This window comes from Leuciscus leuciscus, assembly GCF_965113295.1.
Source record: "Leuciscus leuciscus genome assembly, chromosome: 6".
NCBI classification, from domain to species: Eukaryota; Metazoa; Chordata; class Actinopteri; order Cypriniformes; family Leuciscidae; genus Leuciscus; species Leuciscus leuciscus.
This window is the reverse complement of record NC_138730.1, coordinates 25,358,238-25,374,708: the sequence shown is the minus strand read 5'-3', so window position 1 is coordinate 25,374,708 and position 16,471 is coordinate 25,358,238. Positions and strand designations below refer to the sequence as shown.

The 16,471-nt window shown below is 36.1% G+C and overlaps 1 protein-coding gene and 2 long non-coding RNA genes across 3 annotated transcripts; 1 reads left to right on the top strand and 2 right to left on the bottom strand.

The window, feature by feature from the left end:
• Nucleotides 1-791: 791 nt before the first annotated feature.
• Nucleotides 792-1,342, top strand: insl3 (insulin-like 3 (Leydig cell); the record flags this gene model as incomplete). Its single annotated transcript, XM_082171801.1, has 2 exons — nucleotides 792-978; nucleotides 1,083-1,342. 2 exons carry the CDS (start codon nucleotides 792-794, stop codon nucleotides 1,340-1,342), a joined length of 447 nt encoding a protein of 148 aa, XP_082027927.1.
• Nucleotides 1,343-6,700: 5,358 nt separating this feature from the next.
• LOC309501606 lies at nucleotides 6,701-7,744 on the bottom strand. Its single transcript, XR_014206955.1, has 3 exons — nucleotides 7,684-7,744; nucleotides 7,497-7,600; nucleotides 6,701-7,313 (listed from the first exon to the last, which is right to left on the bottom strand). It is a non-coding gene; the product is annotated as an uncharacterized lncRNA (long non-coding RNA).
• A 50-nt stretch (nucleotides 7,745-7,794) lies between these two features.
• On the bottom strand, nucleotides 7,795-8,888 carry LOC309501608. The gene is made up of 3 exons (XR_014206957.1): nucleotides 8,528-8,888; nucleotides 8,088-8,139; nucleotides 7,795-7,899 (listed from the first exon to the last, which is right to left on the bottom strand). It is a non-coding gene; the product is annotated as an uncharacterized lncRNA (long non-coding RNA).
• Nucleotides 8,889-16,471: the final 7,583 nt, after the last annotated feature.

Genomic DNA, 16,471 nt, shown 5'->3' with positions numbered 1-16,471 from the left:
ATAATCCGTTGTCCCATAGTGAATATGTTTGGAAATGTGTGTCTAATTCACGAAATTATTAAATAATAACTACATTAATTTGAATAATTATTCAAAAAAACAAGAAGAAGAAACACATGCAACAACATTCCACTAGGGGGCTTCTGTCCCATTCACGTTTCACTTCAAAATAAAAACAACATACTTTTTTACCCTAGCAATCTAAATGAATAAATGTGTCCACAAATCCTCTATTAACAAATAAACATTAAAACATTTAATATCCAGCATATATTAAATTCATAAACGACTATTATCCAAGAACAGACAATTCGATTAGAACTGTTCAGATGGAATAAATCTCATAATGTTAGTGTTAAGATAAATAGTCAAGATTAATAAGAGCATTAAATAAATGTGTTTAGATGACATTTAGTGATATTCATGGCGGAGGCATCTTCCCCTAATATAAAATAGTACATGTTCATTGACGTATTTCTGTAAACTCACAAAAGAGATATTATATGAAAATATGAAAAATGTGACCAGCTATCACAATTTTCCTTGACCTCAGGCAATACCATATATCACAGCTGACATGTTTTATCTGAAATACGTTCCAGCTTTGAAGGCCTCAAAGATCAGAACATGATTTTCTTCATTCAAGGCCAGATAGATTCTTGTAAAACCATGCATGCCAAAGGTCTGATAGGAAGTATAAAAACCCCCAAATGTGGTTTTGGTAGGTAGCCTGAAGTACCTGAACACACTTGAATATTGTGTATTCTAATTTGATCACCCCGAGAAACACCATGGACATTAAGTGGTTTGCTTCTTTAGCTTTATTAATCCTCCTCGAGACTTCCAAGACTGAGAGTCAAGATGTACGAGTGAAACTCTGTGGTCGTGAGTTCATTCGGATGGTGGTCACATCATGTGGGAGCTCCCGACTCAAACGGAATGTGCTTGATTCAGACCTTCACTTTGCAAACGACCATAGTAGGTTTGCCTTCTTCAGACATTGGTGTTATCCATTCATTTACCTACTTTATATGTATATTAATGCATCCTCTCATTTTGATGCACCATCTGCCATTTTTCAGGGAACCTACAAAACTGGCTGGACAGAGATCTCTTTGCACACCAGAAAGGGACCCTGACTGCTGAGGACGAGCAGTCCCCTGAGAGCGTGACAGAGCATCCAGCCCCCCACCAGCACACGAGCCCACCTGCAGAGCTTCCGGAACACTCCACCACTGTGCAGGATCTCAGCATGTCCTCCAGGACCCGTCGCGATGTCGGGCCAGCGGGCGTCTGCTGTACTTCTGGATGTACCATGAGTGAACTGATTCAGTACTGCTAAGCTCACACCAGATCTCCTAGGACAGATATGAATATATATACATAATTAACACTTTACAAGTTAGAACAAGGGTCCATTTGTTTTAACATGAACTAACAATAAAAAATTATTCTAAAGCATTTATTAGTTATTGTTAATTTCAACATTACGGGAGAGCGGGGCACAACCTAACACTTTTTGACTTTCTCAGTTTTTGTAAACCTACTCAGGGTTCAGAGTATTTATTTTTTCTCGCATTAGTTTCACATGTCTAGTACAATAATGTGGTTTTTTTTCATTAATACAGTGTATACTTTTTCTTGAAAGAATGGAAGTGAAATGTGACAACATGCCCCATGTGAGGGGCACATGAACATTTGACAGCTTAAAATGTTATCTGATCTAATAAAATAAATGATCCAACAAAAAACTAAAATATGTTCTCAATTAAAATACAGTTATTAACTTTTTCATATAAAATAATAGCATTTTTTAATAATTCAAAATAAACTATTTTTTTTCGAGTTTGAAGACAAACACACCCGAAAACACAGTTATACAATATAGTACAAAACATAATAATAATTAATAATATCTGAACATTGATTCTCAGTCTTTATTCACCTCTTCCTCAACACAATTCATAAAAGTTATACGTGTGAATTATATCGCTAAAAATAAAAGAATAGCATAGTTCTAATAGGAACCCCCCTCTAATAGGAACTGATATATGTTTAAATAAATATTTTAGATGGCTCATATAGCCTTTACAGAAATCATAAACTGGTTATTTGATTGATCAGAGGGAACTTTGTGCAATGAATCAAAGACAATATCTTAGGAAAATTTACTTTTTTTAGATAATTGAACTTGCAGGATGCATATTTGATCAATGACACAAAAAAAAAAAAAAAACAGAATTCAGAATAAAAATGTAGTTAATGGTTCACTACATTTTAACATTTTATGATTTAATTTGATCACTGTGAATTACAATTTTTCTTTCGAGTAGTTCAACATGCTATATTACAAATGTACCGCTAGAGGGAGAACTACTAGTAGCAAAAGCTAGGCCTATCTGTTATTACTTAAAAATAACTTTCTACATCAAACCTTATAAAAAATACAACAACAAAACGTGTTATTGCTTAAAGTGATCTAAATCAGTACCGAACACATTTTCATATCTTTAGAATGCTTTAGATCAAAGTGATTTGCTTGAAATGCTCAGGAAACGTCATTTCAGTATACTGCAGCCTACAACAAAATGCATTGATGCTGTTTGACACAGAGCACAACAACTCAAATATGCAACTGTTTCAAACATAATCAATGCTAACACGTACGCAAACACACACGCAGTCACCTTCTAATAGCACCTTAGATGAGTAGATGTGTATTCAGGCTACACAGACACTGTCAGACCAGCTGCTGTGCCACAGCTGCTCTTGATAGCACGTCTTCATTTTGCTCCTCTAGGCATCGGTCTATTACTGTCACTTATTCAACAGTCCAGGACAAATGAAGATAAGGGACTTATGGTGTGTGGCCTAATAGAGGGATCTGTATAAATGAATAGATTGGATGCATAAATATCTGATGCTGAGAATTATTGTTTTCTAACATCATCAGGTAAGTTTTACCATGATAAGAGAATATCAAAGAATTTGGTAATCTCTAAAATATCCAATTACACTGCAAAACACAAAGGTGTCACCAGCGCCTTGTTCCAGGTATTATATTCAAGGTAACAGAATGGCTGAAACCGAACACAGGAACAGCACAAACAGTGTTTTTTTAATGAAATAGTAAAAAATTATACCACTATAGAAGAGATCAATGTATGTAAACATCACAACAATCTCTGTGATAGCTTTTTGTTTAGCCAATCAGAAGGGTTTTGAGGCGTTTTCTATCTGTCAATCATTCTACGCGTTCACAGCGCATAGTCCATATATGGGAAACCGGAAAATAAAGAGCGTGAAGTTTGAACGTGAAGCAGTGTTCATAGGGTGCGAAATGTGTACGATTTTTTACCTGTCAACAATGGTTTACGCAGCAAAACGTCCTTAAAGAAGTATAAATACAGAGGTTTATAAAGACACAAAAAAGCGACGGGACCAAAAAGAAAGCAAGACGAGAGGCTTAATCGCTGGGGAGAGATGAGAGCCTCAAAGTGCTTGTGAAAATAGACTCCGGGGTTGACAGATAAAACCATAGACATATGTCTATGGGTAAAACTACCATGGTTTCGTAATGTGGCGAAAATTGAGTGATGTTTTACAGCACTTTTTCTTGTGTTAAAGGGTAGCTCTCGCCAAAATTTAACCTAGGCTGTTTTTGTTAATCTACCCGAGTCAAACTTTCGTGTAAAGGCATAATTAGAATGGAAACTCCACTTTTAAGTTCGACCGTATTTTCGTTGTAGGTCAAAATGCCTTTTGAATGGGAGTGCTTGGGGCACCAAAATCACTATTTTTAAAACACTAAGAAGGCTCGACACAACATAAAACTGTGCTCGAAAGTATCACCAGGGGCTCTACACCTGAACTTGAGCATTGACTACATTGTTTGTGTACACAAAGTTTTCTAAAAAGAAAGGTTTTGTACGACTCACTTTATCAGTTAATGTTTCCAGCCGCTGGCATTTTGTTAGTCAAAAATAGTCGATCTCCGAATGCAACGTAATCGGGAGGAGATGGAAAGCTTCTAAAGCTTAGTTCCATATAAATTCACGGATAATTTGTTGTTTTGTCGTTAGTGAAAATCAATATTGACCATGTATTTTAAAAAGGATCGTTATATAATAATGAAATGATTCAGTGATACAGATCGACTATTTTTGACTGACAAAAGGCCAGCGGCCGGGAAGAACAACAGCTACAGTGAGTTGTTCAAAACCTTTCTTTTTAGTAAACTTTGTGTATACAAACAATGTAGTCAATGCTCAAGTTCATGTGTAGAGCCCCTGGTGATACTTCGAGCACAGTTTTATGTTGTGTCGAGCCTTCTTAGTGTTTTAAAAATAGCGATTTTGATGCTATCATAGAAGTGCCCCATGAAGCACTCCCATTCAAAAGGCATTTTGACCTAAAACGAAAATACGGTAAATCTTAAAAATGGCGTTTCCATTGTATATATGCTTTTACACAAAAGTTTGACAAGGGTAGATTAACAAAAAGAGCCTAGGTTAAATTTTGGCGAGAGTTACCCTTTAAACCAGCGTTTGCCAGTGTATTTTTTTATGTACCCCTCGGCCCAGTAATGCCCTTTATGAATACCAAATAGGAAATTGGTTAATTTTAACTTGTATCATAAATTGTCTCTTAGGTTTTCTTTTCCGTATAAAGGAACTGAATGCATTGACAAAATATATTGAAATCAATAGGGTAATTTACATAGAATTATTATAATCGAATTGGATCAATCAAATTCATTAAAGAAAGAAGACATCGTGTAAAAACTTGATTTGAGCTTATCAGCATTGGTCTCTGTTTTTTCAAATCCTACATCCCATCAGCAGCAGTGCAAACAGACTTCACCCACTCCCACTCCACACTCCTCTTATCTGCTTTCCTGCCCCTGCACTTCCCTTGTGAGTGAGTGGGTGTTCTCACTACAGCTGCCATGCATAATTAAGGATGCAGTGGAGGTGTACTGCAGTGGTGCTGAGCTGCAACACCATTACAGGCCGCTGCAACGCTTGTGCCTCACAAGTGACCGTGTTAAACACCAGAGCACCGGAGATCCCTGTTTCACGCATGTATTCCCTCAGTAGCTGCTCAGAGAACAAGCAGGATGCTTAACTGTGCTGAGCCCAGTTTAGATTGCTGCTATTTAATGCAGACAATGCAGATCATTGAATTCAACGAAGATTTTTGATTGTATACACAAACTGGCTCTCTGCCTGACACCCTCACAAGCACTACTTGCAATTATATAGTGCACACACTGTGAGGGATGTCCTCGCAGGAGATCTCTTAATAGGCTCTGCTTCACCACTGAGACTTGATCACAACGTGTGGTCCCTCTCAGCAATCAAGAGAACACAATCCATTAATATTAATTGGATGCTGTCTTGCATGCATATGTTATAGATTAGTGCAGTAAGCTACTGCGGTACAGTGCTGAATATTTTTTCATCAGCTATGACCTGATGACTCTTCCAATTGCTGGCAGGGATGAATGTTTTTTTCTGTAATAAAAAAACAAACAAACATGATGCAACTGCTGTTCTGGAAGAAATCTATTATTATACAACTATTATTAGACCAATGAATCTTCCATGGCTTTTCAAAATCTGATAAATGTAAAAAAAATTGACAAGCCAAACATGCCAGTCTCTGAGTAACATGTCAACAAAATAAACTTCATTCCGTAAAACAAGTATTAAGAACTACCCAAAAATCATCTGGCTGTCTGTTAGAATATTAGAACTAAAAACACTGACATAACACACTCATGGGCCTCAATCACTTCACAGAATACTCGCTGACTAAGAAATAAATAATTATTACCTTACAATCTATCTGTTTTCAAATCCACATCTTTTGAATATCATAACATTGATGTCTGTGAAAACATAACGTGCACGCACAATACATTTTAGTATTTACAAGAAGCAGAGGTCCAGGGAGTGCACGCATTTTCTGGAAAATCTACATACCTAATGCTTTTAATGCATCATCACTTTCCAAGAAGAGGGTGAAAATAGCGGCCTGAGCGGCTTTACCATGTTGTCTGTCAGAGACAATAACATGCATAATACATAAAGCATGTGAGTTAAATTTGTTCTTCACTTTCTGAAATTGAATCTGAATGATCAGGGAACTGAGTGAAATACTTCACTCTGCTTCACTGTTAGACTTTTCAAGGGTTTTTTACAGTAACTTACTGGCAACACTGTTGCCAGTAAGTTACTGTAATTAAGAGTTACAGTACCAAACCGTATTTCAGTTTTGTGTAATACAGTGCATTACTGTAAAAACGAAGCTAATCAGTACAGTGCATTACTGTAAAAACTAAGCTAATCAGTACACTACTGTAATTATTTTTATTTGTACTAAATATAAATTAGATTTGATAATTTTGATATATGATTAATTTTATTTTTATCCTACATAAGTACTACTTTCATACAAACCAATTAGACAAAGTTATCACAAAATACCATTTTTTTATTTAAAACATTTCATATATATCACAAAATAAACATGCCAATGCTGGAAATGATGTGTGAAATTTTTACACATTAATGGGTAAGTTTAGAGACAACATTTTTTTGTGTTAATTTTAACTCATTCATTGTGTTAATGATTTTAACAAAGTAAATATGTCAGAGAGGTTAACACAAAGATGTGTAAACGTGTTAAATTAACACATTATGTGCTGTCCTTCACGGCAAACATTTTTGAAAACATACATAAAATCATAAACAAAACATTAGCATTTGACTAAATGAATGTAGAGTCATTGGTTGTTTAGCTTATACAAGTATTATAATGAAATATCAACCATTACATTCATAAAACTGCAGAATATAAATACATTAAGCATTCAAAAAGGAAATGTCCAAAACAGGACAAAACACAGTTCTTTTCACAATACATGACACATAACCCCACCTTAAAAATAATTTCACTTATTTCCAAAAATGTGTTGGATTCATGTACACTGGTGGCCAAAATAAGGATTTAAGTGGCGTAATGTTTTTGAAAGAAGTCTCTTTGATGCTCAAGAAACATTTATTATTATTATCAATGTCTGACTGTCTACTCCATCTTTTCTACAGCATAGGAGTAAAAGTCATCATCAAAATAATCTTTAAAAAGCCAACACAATGTTTTTGTCCACCTTTGTGAATAAATGAACTTCTCCAAAGATTGGTTCCTGTTCAGAACTTGATTGACAACATCAGAGTGTTCCCTGGTCTGCATGCGTGCCCACAAACACAAATGTACTCAGTCCTTCAGAGGAGATCCCGGTTCCAAAACTATATGAGAGAGAGAGAGAGAGAGAGAGAATATTAGTGTCACATTATTTTTAACCTCCTTTTTTGTTAATTTTTATTATTATTTTCACAAAAACTTAATATATATTTGTAAACAGCTTTTGTCAATAAATAGCATACAAAAGAACTAAATTAAATTATGCCAGATTAAATTGTAATACTTACAAATCCTAAATTCTGTCCAAAAATGCTGAGATGCATAGAAAGAAGTTGAACGACTGAAATAGATGATTTTAGCCCATTTCAGCTTGTCTGCAGTGAAGGAGTTCCTGTTTGAGACAAATACACAGTAAGATACATGCAAGAAATCACTGTGTGATGATCGTTCTCCTTCCTACAGTAGTTAACCCACCTGTGCGCTGATATTAGGACCTTCCTAGTCAGGTGGGACTGCAATGGTAGAGTCGCTGGCTAATAAAATATAAAAATAATGCAAAAATATAAACTTAAGTTGTTTAGAATGCTAGATTTGGTCTTAGTGAGAGTTTTACTGCAGTGCTTACCTGGATACATTTAATCTGGTGAGACTGAACAAAGACAATGGTCCATCTTCTGATTGGTTCATTTGCTGTGTAATAAAGTTAGACATAATGCAAAGGTCACTTATTTGATATAAAGTTAGCCAATTTTATAGAGATTTTATAAGATATTGTTAGCTACCTAGTCTGCACCAGTGGCTCAAAAGCAATTTTCACATAGTGTATGCTAATCATTTCAGCAAACTTTTCAAAATATATCACAAATGGGCTGGCCTACCTCTGGAATCTTGCTAAGTCACTGGCGCGAATTGGCGCTTTGTTGCAGTTGCCTTTAAACACAAAAATGGAAGTAAATATTAAATTCCATAAAAAAAAAAAAAAAACTATAATATGGTATAGTTTGCAAACTAATGCTAAAACTATAAAGGTTCTCATCAGTAGGCCAACATTAAGATATAAACAGAATTTCACATTAGTTTATTCACATTTATTGTTAATGTAAACGCGTTGCTCGTTGGCATATTTTAACTCGACAATTCAATAATCTAACAAAGTGTGTAAAATGAAACGTTAGCTCAGTTTACCATGGTAAAGTTCGTTACCGCCATGTTGACGACGAGTAACGTTAGGCTAACGTTAACGTTATAACATACGTTAAACTGGGCACAATCCTGTCAACATACACAGAATGTTTTTTTTTTTTTTTTTTTTTTTTACCTTGCTTGCTGATCTCTCTCTCTCGGTGAAGTGAATTCCGTCTCTTCCCCGGGCCAGACACGAACGTCGCGATCCAACAAAAGACAGACCCCATTACCTACACTGGATGTCTGTCTGACGCGACACGACAAATCCCAGACAGTGTAGTGATGCGCCGCGGCCGTTATATTTCAGACGTAGTCCGATACGAGTCCAAGCGCTCGCACTAGTTCTTACAAGGGATAAACAGGTTTGCATTTAAAGGTCCGGTCGCTTCAATGTGTCCAATATAGACAGCCTCTGGCTATTATAGCGTTGTAGACACGTGGTGTAAGGCAAAAATTAGGAAATAAAAAGCACGGTGGAATGGTGCCAGCCAGAGAGGCAGTTACGTCAAATACAGTAGTATACAGCAAATTTAAAAAATACAGTAAGTCTCTGTATGTGGTGTTAGACGTCACAGAAAATTCCCATGATGCAATTGGAATCACAGTTATTTACTGTAAAGAGAAATAGCAGTATAATACTGGGGGATTTAAAGTAAATAACTGTAGAAATTACAGAAAAGTCTAACAGTGTTGCTAAAGAGAAAAAAGCCAATCCAATTGAAAAACTCACTAACAACTGGTTAGTGAACATCGTTCAACCTGTTAGTTTTTGACGAAAAAATTGTATGCACTGTTAGGGGTTTCTAAGGACCATATGATTAATTAAGACCAGGAATTAGAAGTTGTAGTCAATTAAGACAAGAGTCAGAATTATAATAAATTAAAGATAAGTTTTACTGAAGATATAGTTTGCAGTTTCATCAGGCAGAAGTCAAGTCAAGTCAAGTATATTTGTATAGCGCTTTTCACAATACAGATTGTATCAAAGCAGCTTCACAGTATTAAATTAAAATAATACAACAAGGTTTGTTTCTAGTAGAATTTATTGATTGATCAAATTAAATTAAATATCCCCAAAATATCCCCAGCTTCAAGACTCACTAGGAGTCAGCTTCAAGACTCACTAGGAGTTCGTATACATTTTTTATATATATAATAATTTTGTAATCTGTATAATCTAAAATATTGAGCCAATTATCAACATTTGATAAAATGTTTAATTTTCCAACAAAAGATGATAAATATTTACACGATTTGTTAGATTTTATTACCCCTTAGCAGATTTTGTCTGATTACTGAATATGTATTATAAAGTACATAAAGTTATTGTATAGAGATTAGAGGATTTGTATTCATACATCAGGTGTCAATCCTTGTAATTAAGAGATTTATACAAAATGTTAAACAATATACGATATGTAGAAGTCCCCAAAATGAACAAAGACAATTCTGAGATTTAAATAGAGCCCAATGCATGGTTTTCAGAGCCTCCTTGCAGAGCATCACCAGATAAATTTACATTCACAGACATTTTGCTTGATTTTTAAATTCTCCCTCATTTTTTTTCAATGACAATTTTTATTGCATTGATTTCAGTGAATTTATAGGCCCCCGAAATCTCAATATATTACAATTTATTGACATTTACAGGTTTTACAAGTATCTACCCCTCAAATGCTTCATTTTAAAGGGATAATTCACCTGAAAAGGAAAATTCTGTCATCCTCATGTTGTTCCAAACCTGTATAACTTTCTTTCCTCTGAAGAAGTGTTTTAGTCCGTACAGTGAAAGCCAATGGAGTCCGTTGACTTCAAGAATGTTGTTTTGGACTTTGTTGACTCATTTTATGAACAAAAACAGTTCTTCAAAATATCCTTTATGTTCCACAGAAAAAAAGTCTACCTATAGCTGACGTGTGATGAGCGCACTGGCGCCGTTGTACTGTGGCTGTCGTCGCATCATCCAGGTGCTGCACACTGGTGGTGATTTTTGAGGAGAGACTCCTGATATGATTGTAATAATAGTACAATAAAGCTCTATATTTGCTTCATTCATTCATGAGGGTGAGTAAATGATGACAGAAGTTAAATTTTTTGGGTGATTTTGTTGTTGTTGTTGTTGTTGTTGTTACTGCTTGGAGGTCTACAATAGTAAAATAGGATGTCTGTCCATAGATAATGAAAATACATTGAATGACATCAGGAGACATCTTGAATGCCTTCCACTCCAGTGAGGTGAATTTTAAGATGACTGACTCACTCTCCTTCAGGTGTGCTCAGGGCTTAATTAGGACATCATGAATTAATGTTGAGTACAGCCACTTAATCTTGTGTGAAAGCAGATTTCACTCCAAACATGAGAGTATATTACTGATGCTGAGGCTTAATGTAAGGGCAAATTCCACACAAGAAAAGAACACCAACCATGACACTGAAAAGTACCTGCCTAACTTTGTGCAAAAGTCATGCATAAAGTCTTAGTCTCACTGCATTGTAGGTATTCAAGGTTAAACATATCCTAAATATAGGTCAGTGTGTCCCTACCATGGAATTTCTTCAGTGAAAGGAGACTGGAATTGTGGGAAGGTGAAATCAGATGGATTTTAATCAGATATGACATTCAAAAACTGAACATTTGGCTCACTCACTTTCACTCCTGATGCAAACGGCTGACTTTGGATTTATTCCCAGCCTCGTCAGACAGTGGGAACCTGCTGTTTCCCCTTCAAAATATTTGCACCCTCTTTGGTAATAAAGTCACTCTGAGGTTGCTTAACACAAACAAAGGAATCCCATTCAATTCTGTTTTAAGTGATGGGCTTCTCATGTCAAATAATGGCCCCTAGGCAAACATGGTGCATAAACGTTCCTAATCCTCTTAAAGATAATTGAAAAAGGAGTTGTGCTTTATTCTTGACTCTGATGCACCTTGCACCGTATAGGCTACAATTGTGTTGAGTAGGCTAATATTGTGCTGAAATGCATTCTTTTTCTTGCATGACTAAACCAACAGCAAATTCATTAGTGACAACCAAGAGAAGATTGAAATAAGCAGAAATGATTGACAGCAGTACTCTGATTACACCGTAGATAGAATATTTTCATGACTGAGCCTGGATCTGTAAAATTTTCCAATAAATTGGTTTACATGCCACTGAGCTGATGTCCCATACTAAAGTTGCCACTAGATTTAAAAGAAATACTCTGCCAGGCTGTAAACAAATGCGAGATGTACATCCTTGTGAGATGAGAGCTGGTTTCCAAACACTCATCCACTGCACTGCCCATAATTCGGCTGTATGCGCAATATAGAGTCCACAGCAGCAGTGTGTGTAAACCTTTATGGTTGTTATGTATCAGCACCTGATCAGCACAGACTAATGTTACAATGACTCCTAATGGTACTCAAAAATCCAACATTGTAAGCATAATAAAATTAACATAATATCCCAGGATTAAATTCTAACATCTTTGCTTTGTTAACATATTTGCTTTCGTCAAACAGGCTATATCGCTGAAATATTTCTGTCCTCGTGCTACTAAAATGTATTTTTTATTTAATTATCACCATGCATTTATAAAGACCATGCACAATGCAGTGGCGGATACAGAATGTCATTAATAGGTGGGCCTGGTGAATATACGGGGGGGCCTCGGATTTTTAAGCTTATATACACGCCCAGTGGCGTAACTTTGCTAAATTAGATATATGTACATTGTACAATAACATTACGGTGTCCAGCAATCGATTTAAATAGTAGGCTACATGGTGTTTAATTTGTCGTTTAATGAGATGTAGCCTTATATATTTTGTCAGTGCTGACAATTTTTGTGTGACTAAAATACATAGATTCGCCTATTCAAACAACGTACACCTAAATGGTCCAGTGGTAGAACTTTCGCCAGCAGTGTCAGAGGTTGTGGGATCTAATCCGCACCAGTTTAGTTTTTTTTCTCATCAAAACTGATTATGTTCATCAGTGGTTGTATATCAAGGAGGGACATGTGTGCATTATGATGTGTGATTTCACCAGAACGAATAGAGTATCCGCAACGGATTGAAGCGCGCGTCCGGATTGAAGCACGAGCCACACGAGAGAACACTGTATCAGCGCCACTGATCGCAGCGGCAACGAGCACTTTCATCACTTGATTTAAAAAACACAGTTCAGCGCTAGATCGTCTCTTATTTAACAAACGAACGAAATGAATGCTCTGCTGGTTAACTGGAGATGTTTAATGTATTTGTAGAATTGGTACATTAGTGCCGCGAGATGTTTAAAAAAGTGGTGGGGACATGTCCCTCGCCCCACCCGCAAATTACGACTATGTAACACGCCTGATAAATATGTCAACTATAGCAGATCAGTACTTAGGTAGTGAATTTAACTACCTTGTACTCATGTCAGTCAGCCCTCCCGGCTGCTTTAAACCTGAAGTTCATCTGTCTGTTATGCGACTCGCATGTAGACTATCACAACGTTAAGTCAGTGCGCGCACAGAGAGCGGTGTTGCGTGATAGCATCACTGGACTGACACATGATATGCCGACATAATATTTTTCTTTTGTAGCTATTTTTCGTAGCTATTGTACATAAATGTCCTCAGGAAACTATTACAATGACATTATTTATTAATTCATTATTATTATTATTATTATTATTATTAAAATTAAAAATTAAAATTGTTTTTATTAATCTGATTGGGCGGGCCACCGGTCAATCTGGGTGGGCACGTGCCCACCCAGGCCCACCCATAAATCCGCGCCTGGCACAATGTAAAAGCAACACTAGTCAATTTAAGAGAACGGCAAAATGGTGTCTCCAGTGATGCGTCCATATGCAAGAATCCCTTTATTCCGAATGCTGCATATGAGCATCATTTTAAGATCAATTTTGCTGTGGTTTGTGCGTGCACGGGAACCCCCGAGCCCCCACCCTATTCATCCACCCCCGCTAGTCTCTCAACAACCAAGATCTAAAAATAGAACAGGGATCCCCCCATCAATTTACAACACGTCACAAGGTCATATAACCCTCCTCTCACGATCTTCGATCAATACTACGGCGTGACGGTCCAGTAGATGTTGCAACCAATAGTGTGCTGCACGTGAAACACACTTTCGCGTGGATTTTTGCTTTCCCCCCCCTCAATTAAATACGACGTGTAGCCTAATTAACTGCGGTGGACGTGTTTTATATTATATTCCGTTTAGAGATGCCTGTCAAGAGGTAAACGTTCAGCATCTGGAGATGAAAGTGAAGGGGAAACACAGAGAGTTCTCGCGCCATCGGTCGCATGCATATTCACGCGCTGGAGGGCATGCCCGTCACTAGACCGTCACAACGAGGAATTGTGTCTGTGTGGACTTGCTTTTTTTAGTCTTGGAAATTACGTGCGCTTCTTATTTATATTTGTATTATTATTATTATTGTTGTGCTGATGTCATTGTCAAGAGCCTTCAAAGGGATCCGTATGAAGATGTGAAAAGTGTAAGGTAAGAGAGTGGAGATTCTGTAACTTACTGGACATTTAAGTTTTAATGCCACAGCTCACTGCCTCACGTTTGGTATTTCATGTGGTTCCCTCTGTTAGTATTAGACTTAAAATGGCAGACCAGATGTGATGAAAGAAGGTTTCTCAAGGCCTTTGAAGCATATCTTTGTGATGATTTATTCTGACCTATCTTCATGTTGCCCTTTCATTTATAGCCTACTGACAACCTTTGTCAGGGAAGATGAAAAATATGTGACACCCTCCACCCCTCCATAAATCCAGGGGCCGTTTACTACATGTTTGTTTTATAATCAGATTTGGCAAGGTTTTCTTTTTCTTTCTTGTATGCTGTTTAGGCTACATTTTTTGTTGGTTGTTTTTTCTACCAGAAAAAATCAGGTCTTATTTTGTTTTGTGACTATGGCATAGCTAAATCTATTTTACATAGAGTTGCAAGCTGATCAATATGAACATATTCTCTCCTCATTGTTCGTGACAACAGCAAAATTAATAAAGGAGCAAAAAGCAAATACAAAATTGTAAATTAATTTTAAAAAATCAAAACCAGTGTGAGTGATAGATCTAGGCTGAAAGGGTCCTAAATGATTCAAGCTACAATGCAAATACTACATTAAGGCTGTCTATTTTTAACAAACAAATCTTTCAACTCTAGATTTCATTTTTTTAGTGGCATAAAATGTACAATTTGAATATGTGCTTGAGCAAATTCAATGTAATTTCTGTTTTAAAAAGCAAGCATGTCTGGTGCATTAAGTCTGGATCTCGTCCTCTCCCACTAGGCATATATAATAATCTTTGTGGATCACGACTCTTGTCGGCTCAGTTTAGGTCCTTCATTTACCCTCAAAATATCCTTGTATGTGAAAGAGCTGATTTGTTGTATCATTCTCATTACATTCCATAGATTGTATTGCTCTGTGATGAGTGTTTCAGAGGTAATGTCTCTCAGTCAATCAGACGTTAGGGACTGTATGCTGCATATTGAATTGTGCATAGCGTACTGTCCATTTGCAAACTGACAGCAACGTCTGCCTGATTCTTTTTCAAATTAGAGGCATTTGAATCATTAGACGTGTGTGTGTGTGTGTGTGTGTGTGTGTGTGTGTGTGTGTGTGTGAGAGAGAGAGAGAGAGATTCAGGTTACTTTTTCGTGCAAGCAGGCTGTCGCCCTTCATTTTAGGATGCTCTATAAATTGACTCTCACTGATATTGTTCTCTATTCATATTTTACTAAACACTATATTTGATGTATGATATTTTTGATAACAGTGTGTATAACACAATAATATTTATAATGAATAATAATACAATAATGGTGCATGAGAATATTGTACAAAACATACAGATATGGATTGAAAAATGCCTTGACATTTACTGTGCATTTCTTTTGCTATCTGACAACGTGAGTAAAACTGGTTATAAATAATGGGATTTGGAAAGTTTTGTTTTTACTAAAAAGCTATACTCAAAACATTGGGGTATATGATGTATCAAGATATTACAACAGTTACATTTTTACACAATTTCTCATTTTATAGTTTGCTGATATCAATATTGATATTTTTATTGCATTGCAAGGAATGAGTTTCTGTAAATGCTCTGTCATCTTTAATTCAGCCATCAGTTTATTCATTCACAGTAATTTGGCCTAAATTCTCAGGGTTTCTTTGGTAAAGGCAGATGCCTATCTATCAGCCATGTTTGTTTGTTTTTGGCTTTCCATGACAGCTTTTAAATCTGTTCCTCAAACAAAATCTTTCTTCATTCATAGATTTTAATTTAAAATGTGTAAAGTTATTTAATATATTGTTGTATATTAAGCCACATGATGTAGGTGATTTCAGGGGACATTTGGTCCTCCCAATGTAAACCCATCTTTATGCTCACTCTTTCCAACACTCATCTCCATTCTCATCATCCAGCATAATGGGATGTCCTCAGTAAACTATCATTGATATTATTGAGGAAAGTCATACCTGGCCATTCACAAATGCTTGAAGTCTTTTATCTCTAACATGCGAAATGTAGACTTTTATCACACAGAAATTGGATGATGAAGTGGCATTCAGTGATTGAGGATTGAAAATTAAACTGAGACCTCTTATTGCACAAGCTACGAGTGCGTGTAGGTGGAAAATGTATTCAAAGATACAAAATTACAAACAAAAAATTATATTTAACAACTGTTTGTCTGCAATTTTTGAAATATTTAACAATCATATTTACACGTGCATAAACGATTCTGACTATTAAAAAAATGTCGCTGTGGTACATGACAGCAGTGAATCTGCAAAAAATTTGTAATTTTTCCAGTGTCCATCTCTCTGATATGCCATAATGTATTTTTGGTATTGGAATGCACATCTTATGCTTTTATGCAAAACTATCAGCTTGACAACAGTATATTAAAATTTATTCAAGAATAAACCACTGAACTGTTTCTGATAAGTGTGTGTGTCAGTCAAGGAGCATAAATATCGGAGCGACAAACGGAAGACCCATTCTTTATTAGTCATCCTTGTGTTTTATTTATTTTATTAAAGCTACAATATGTAATTTT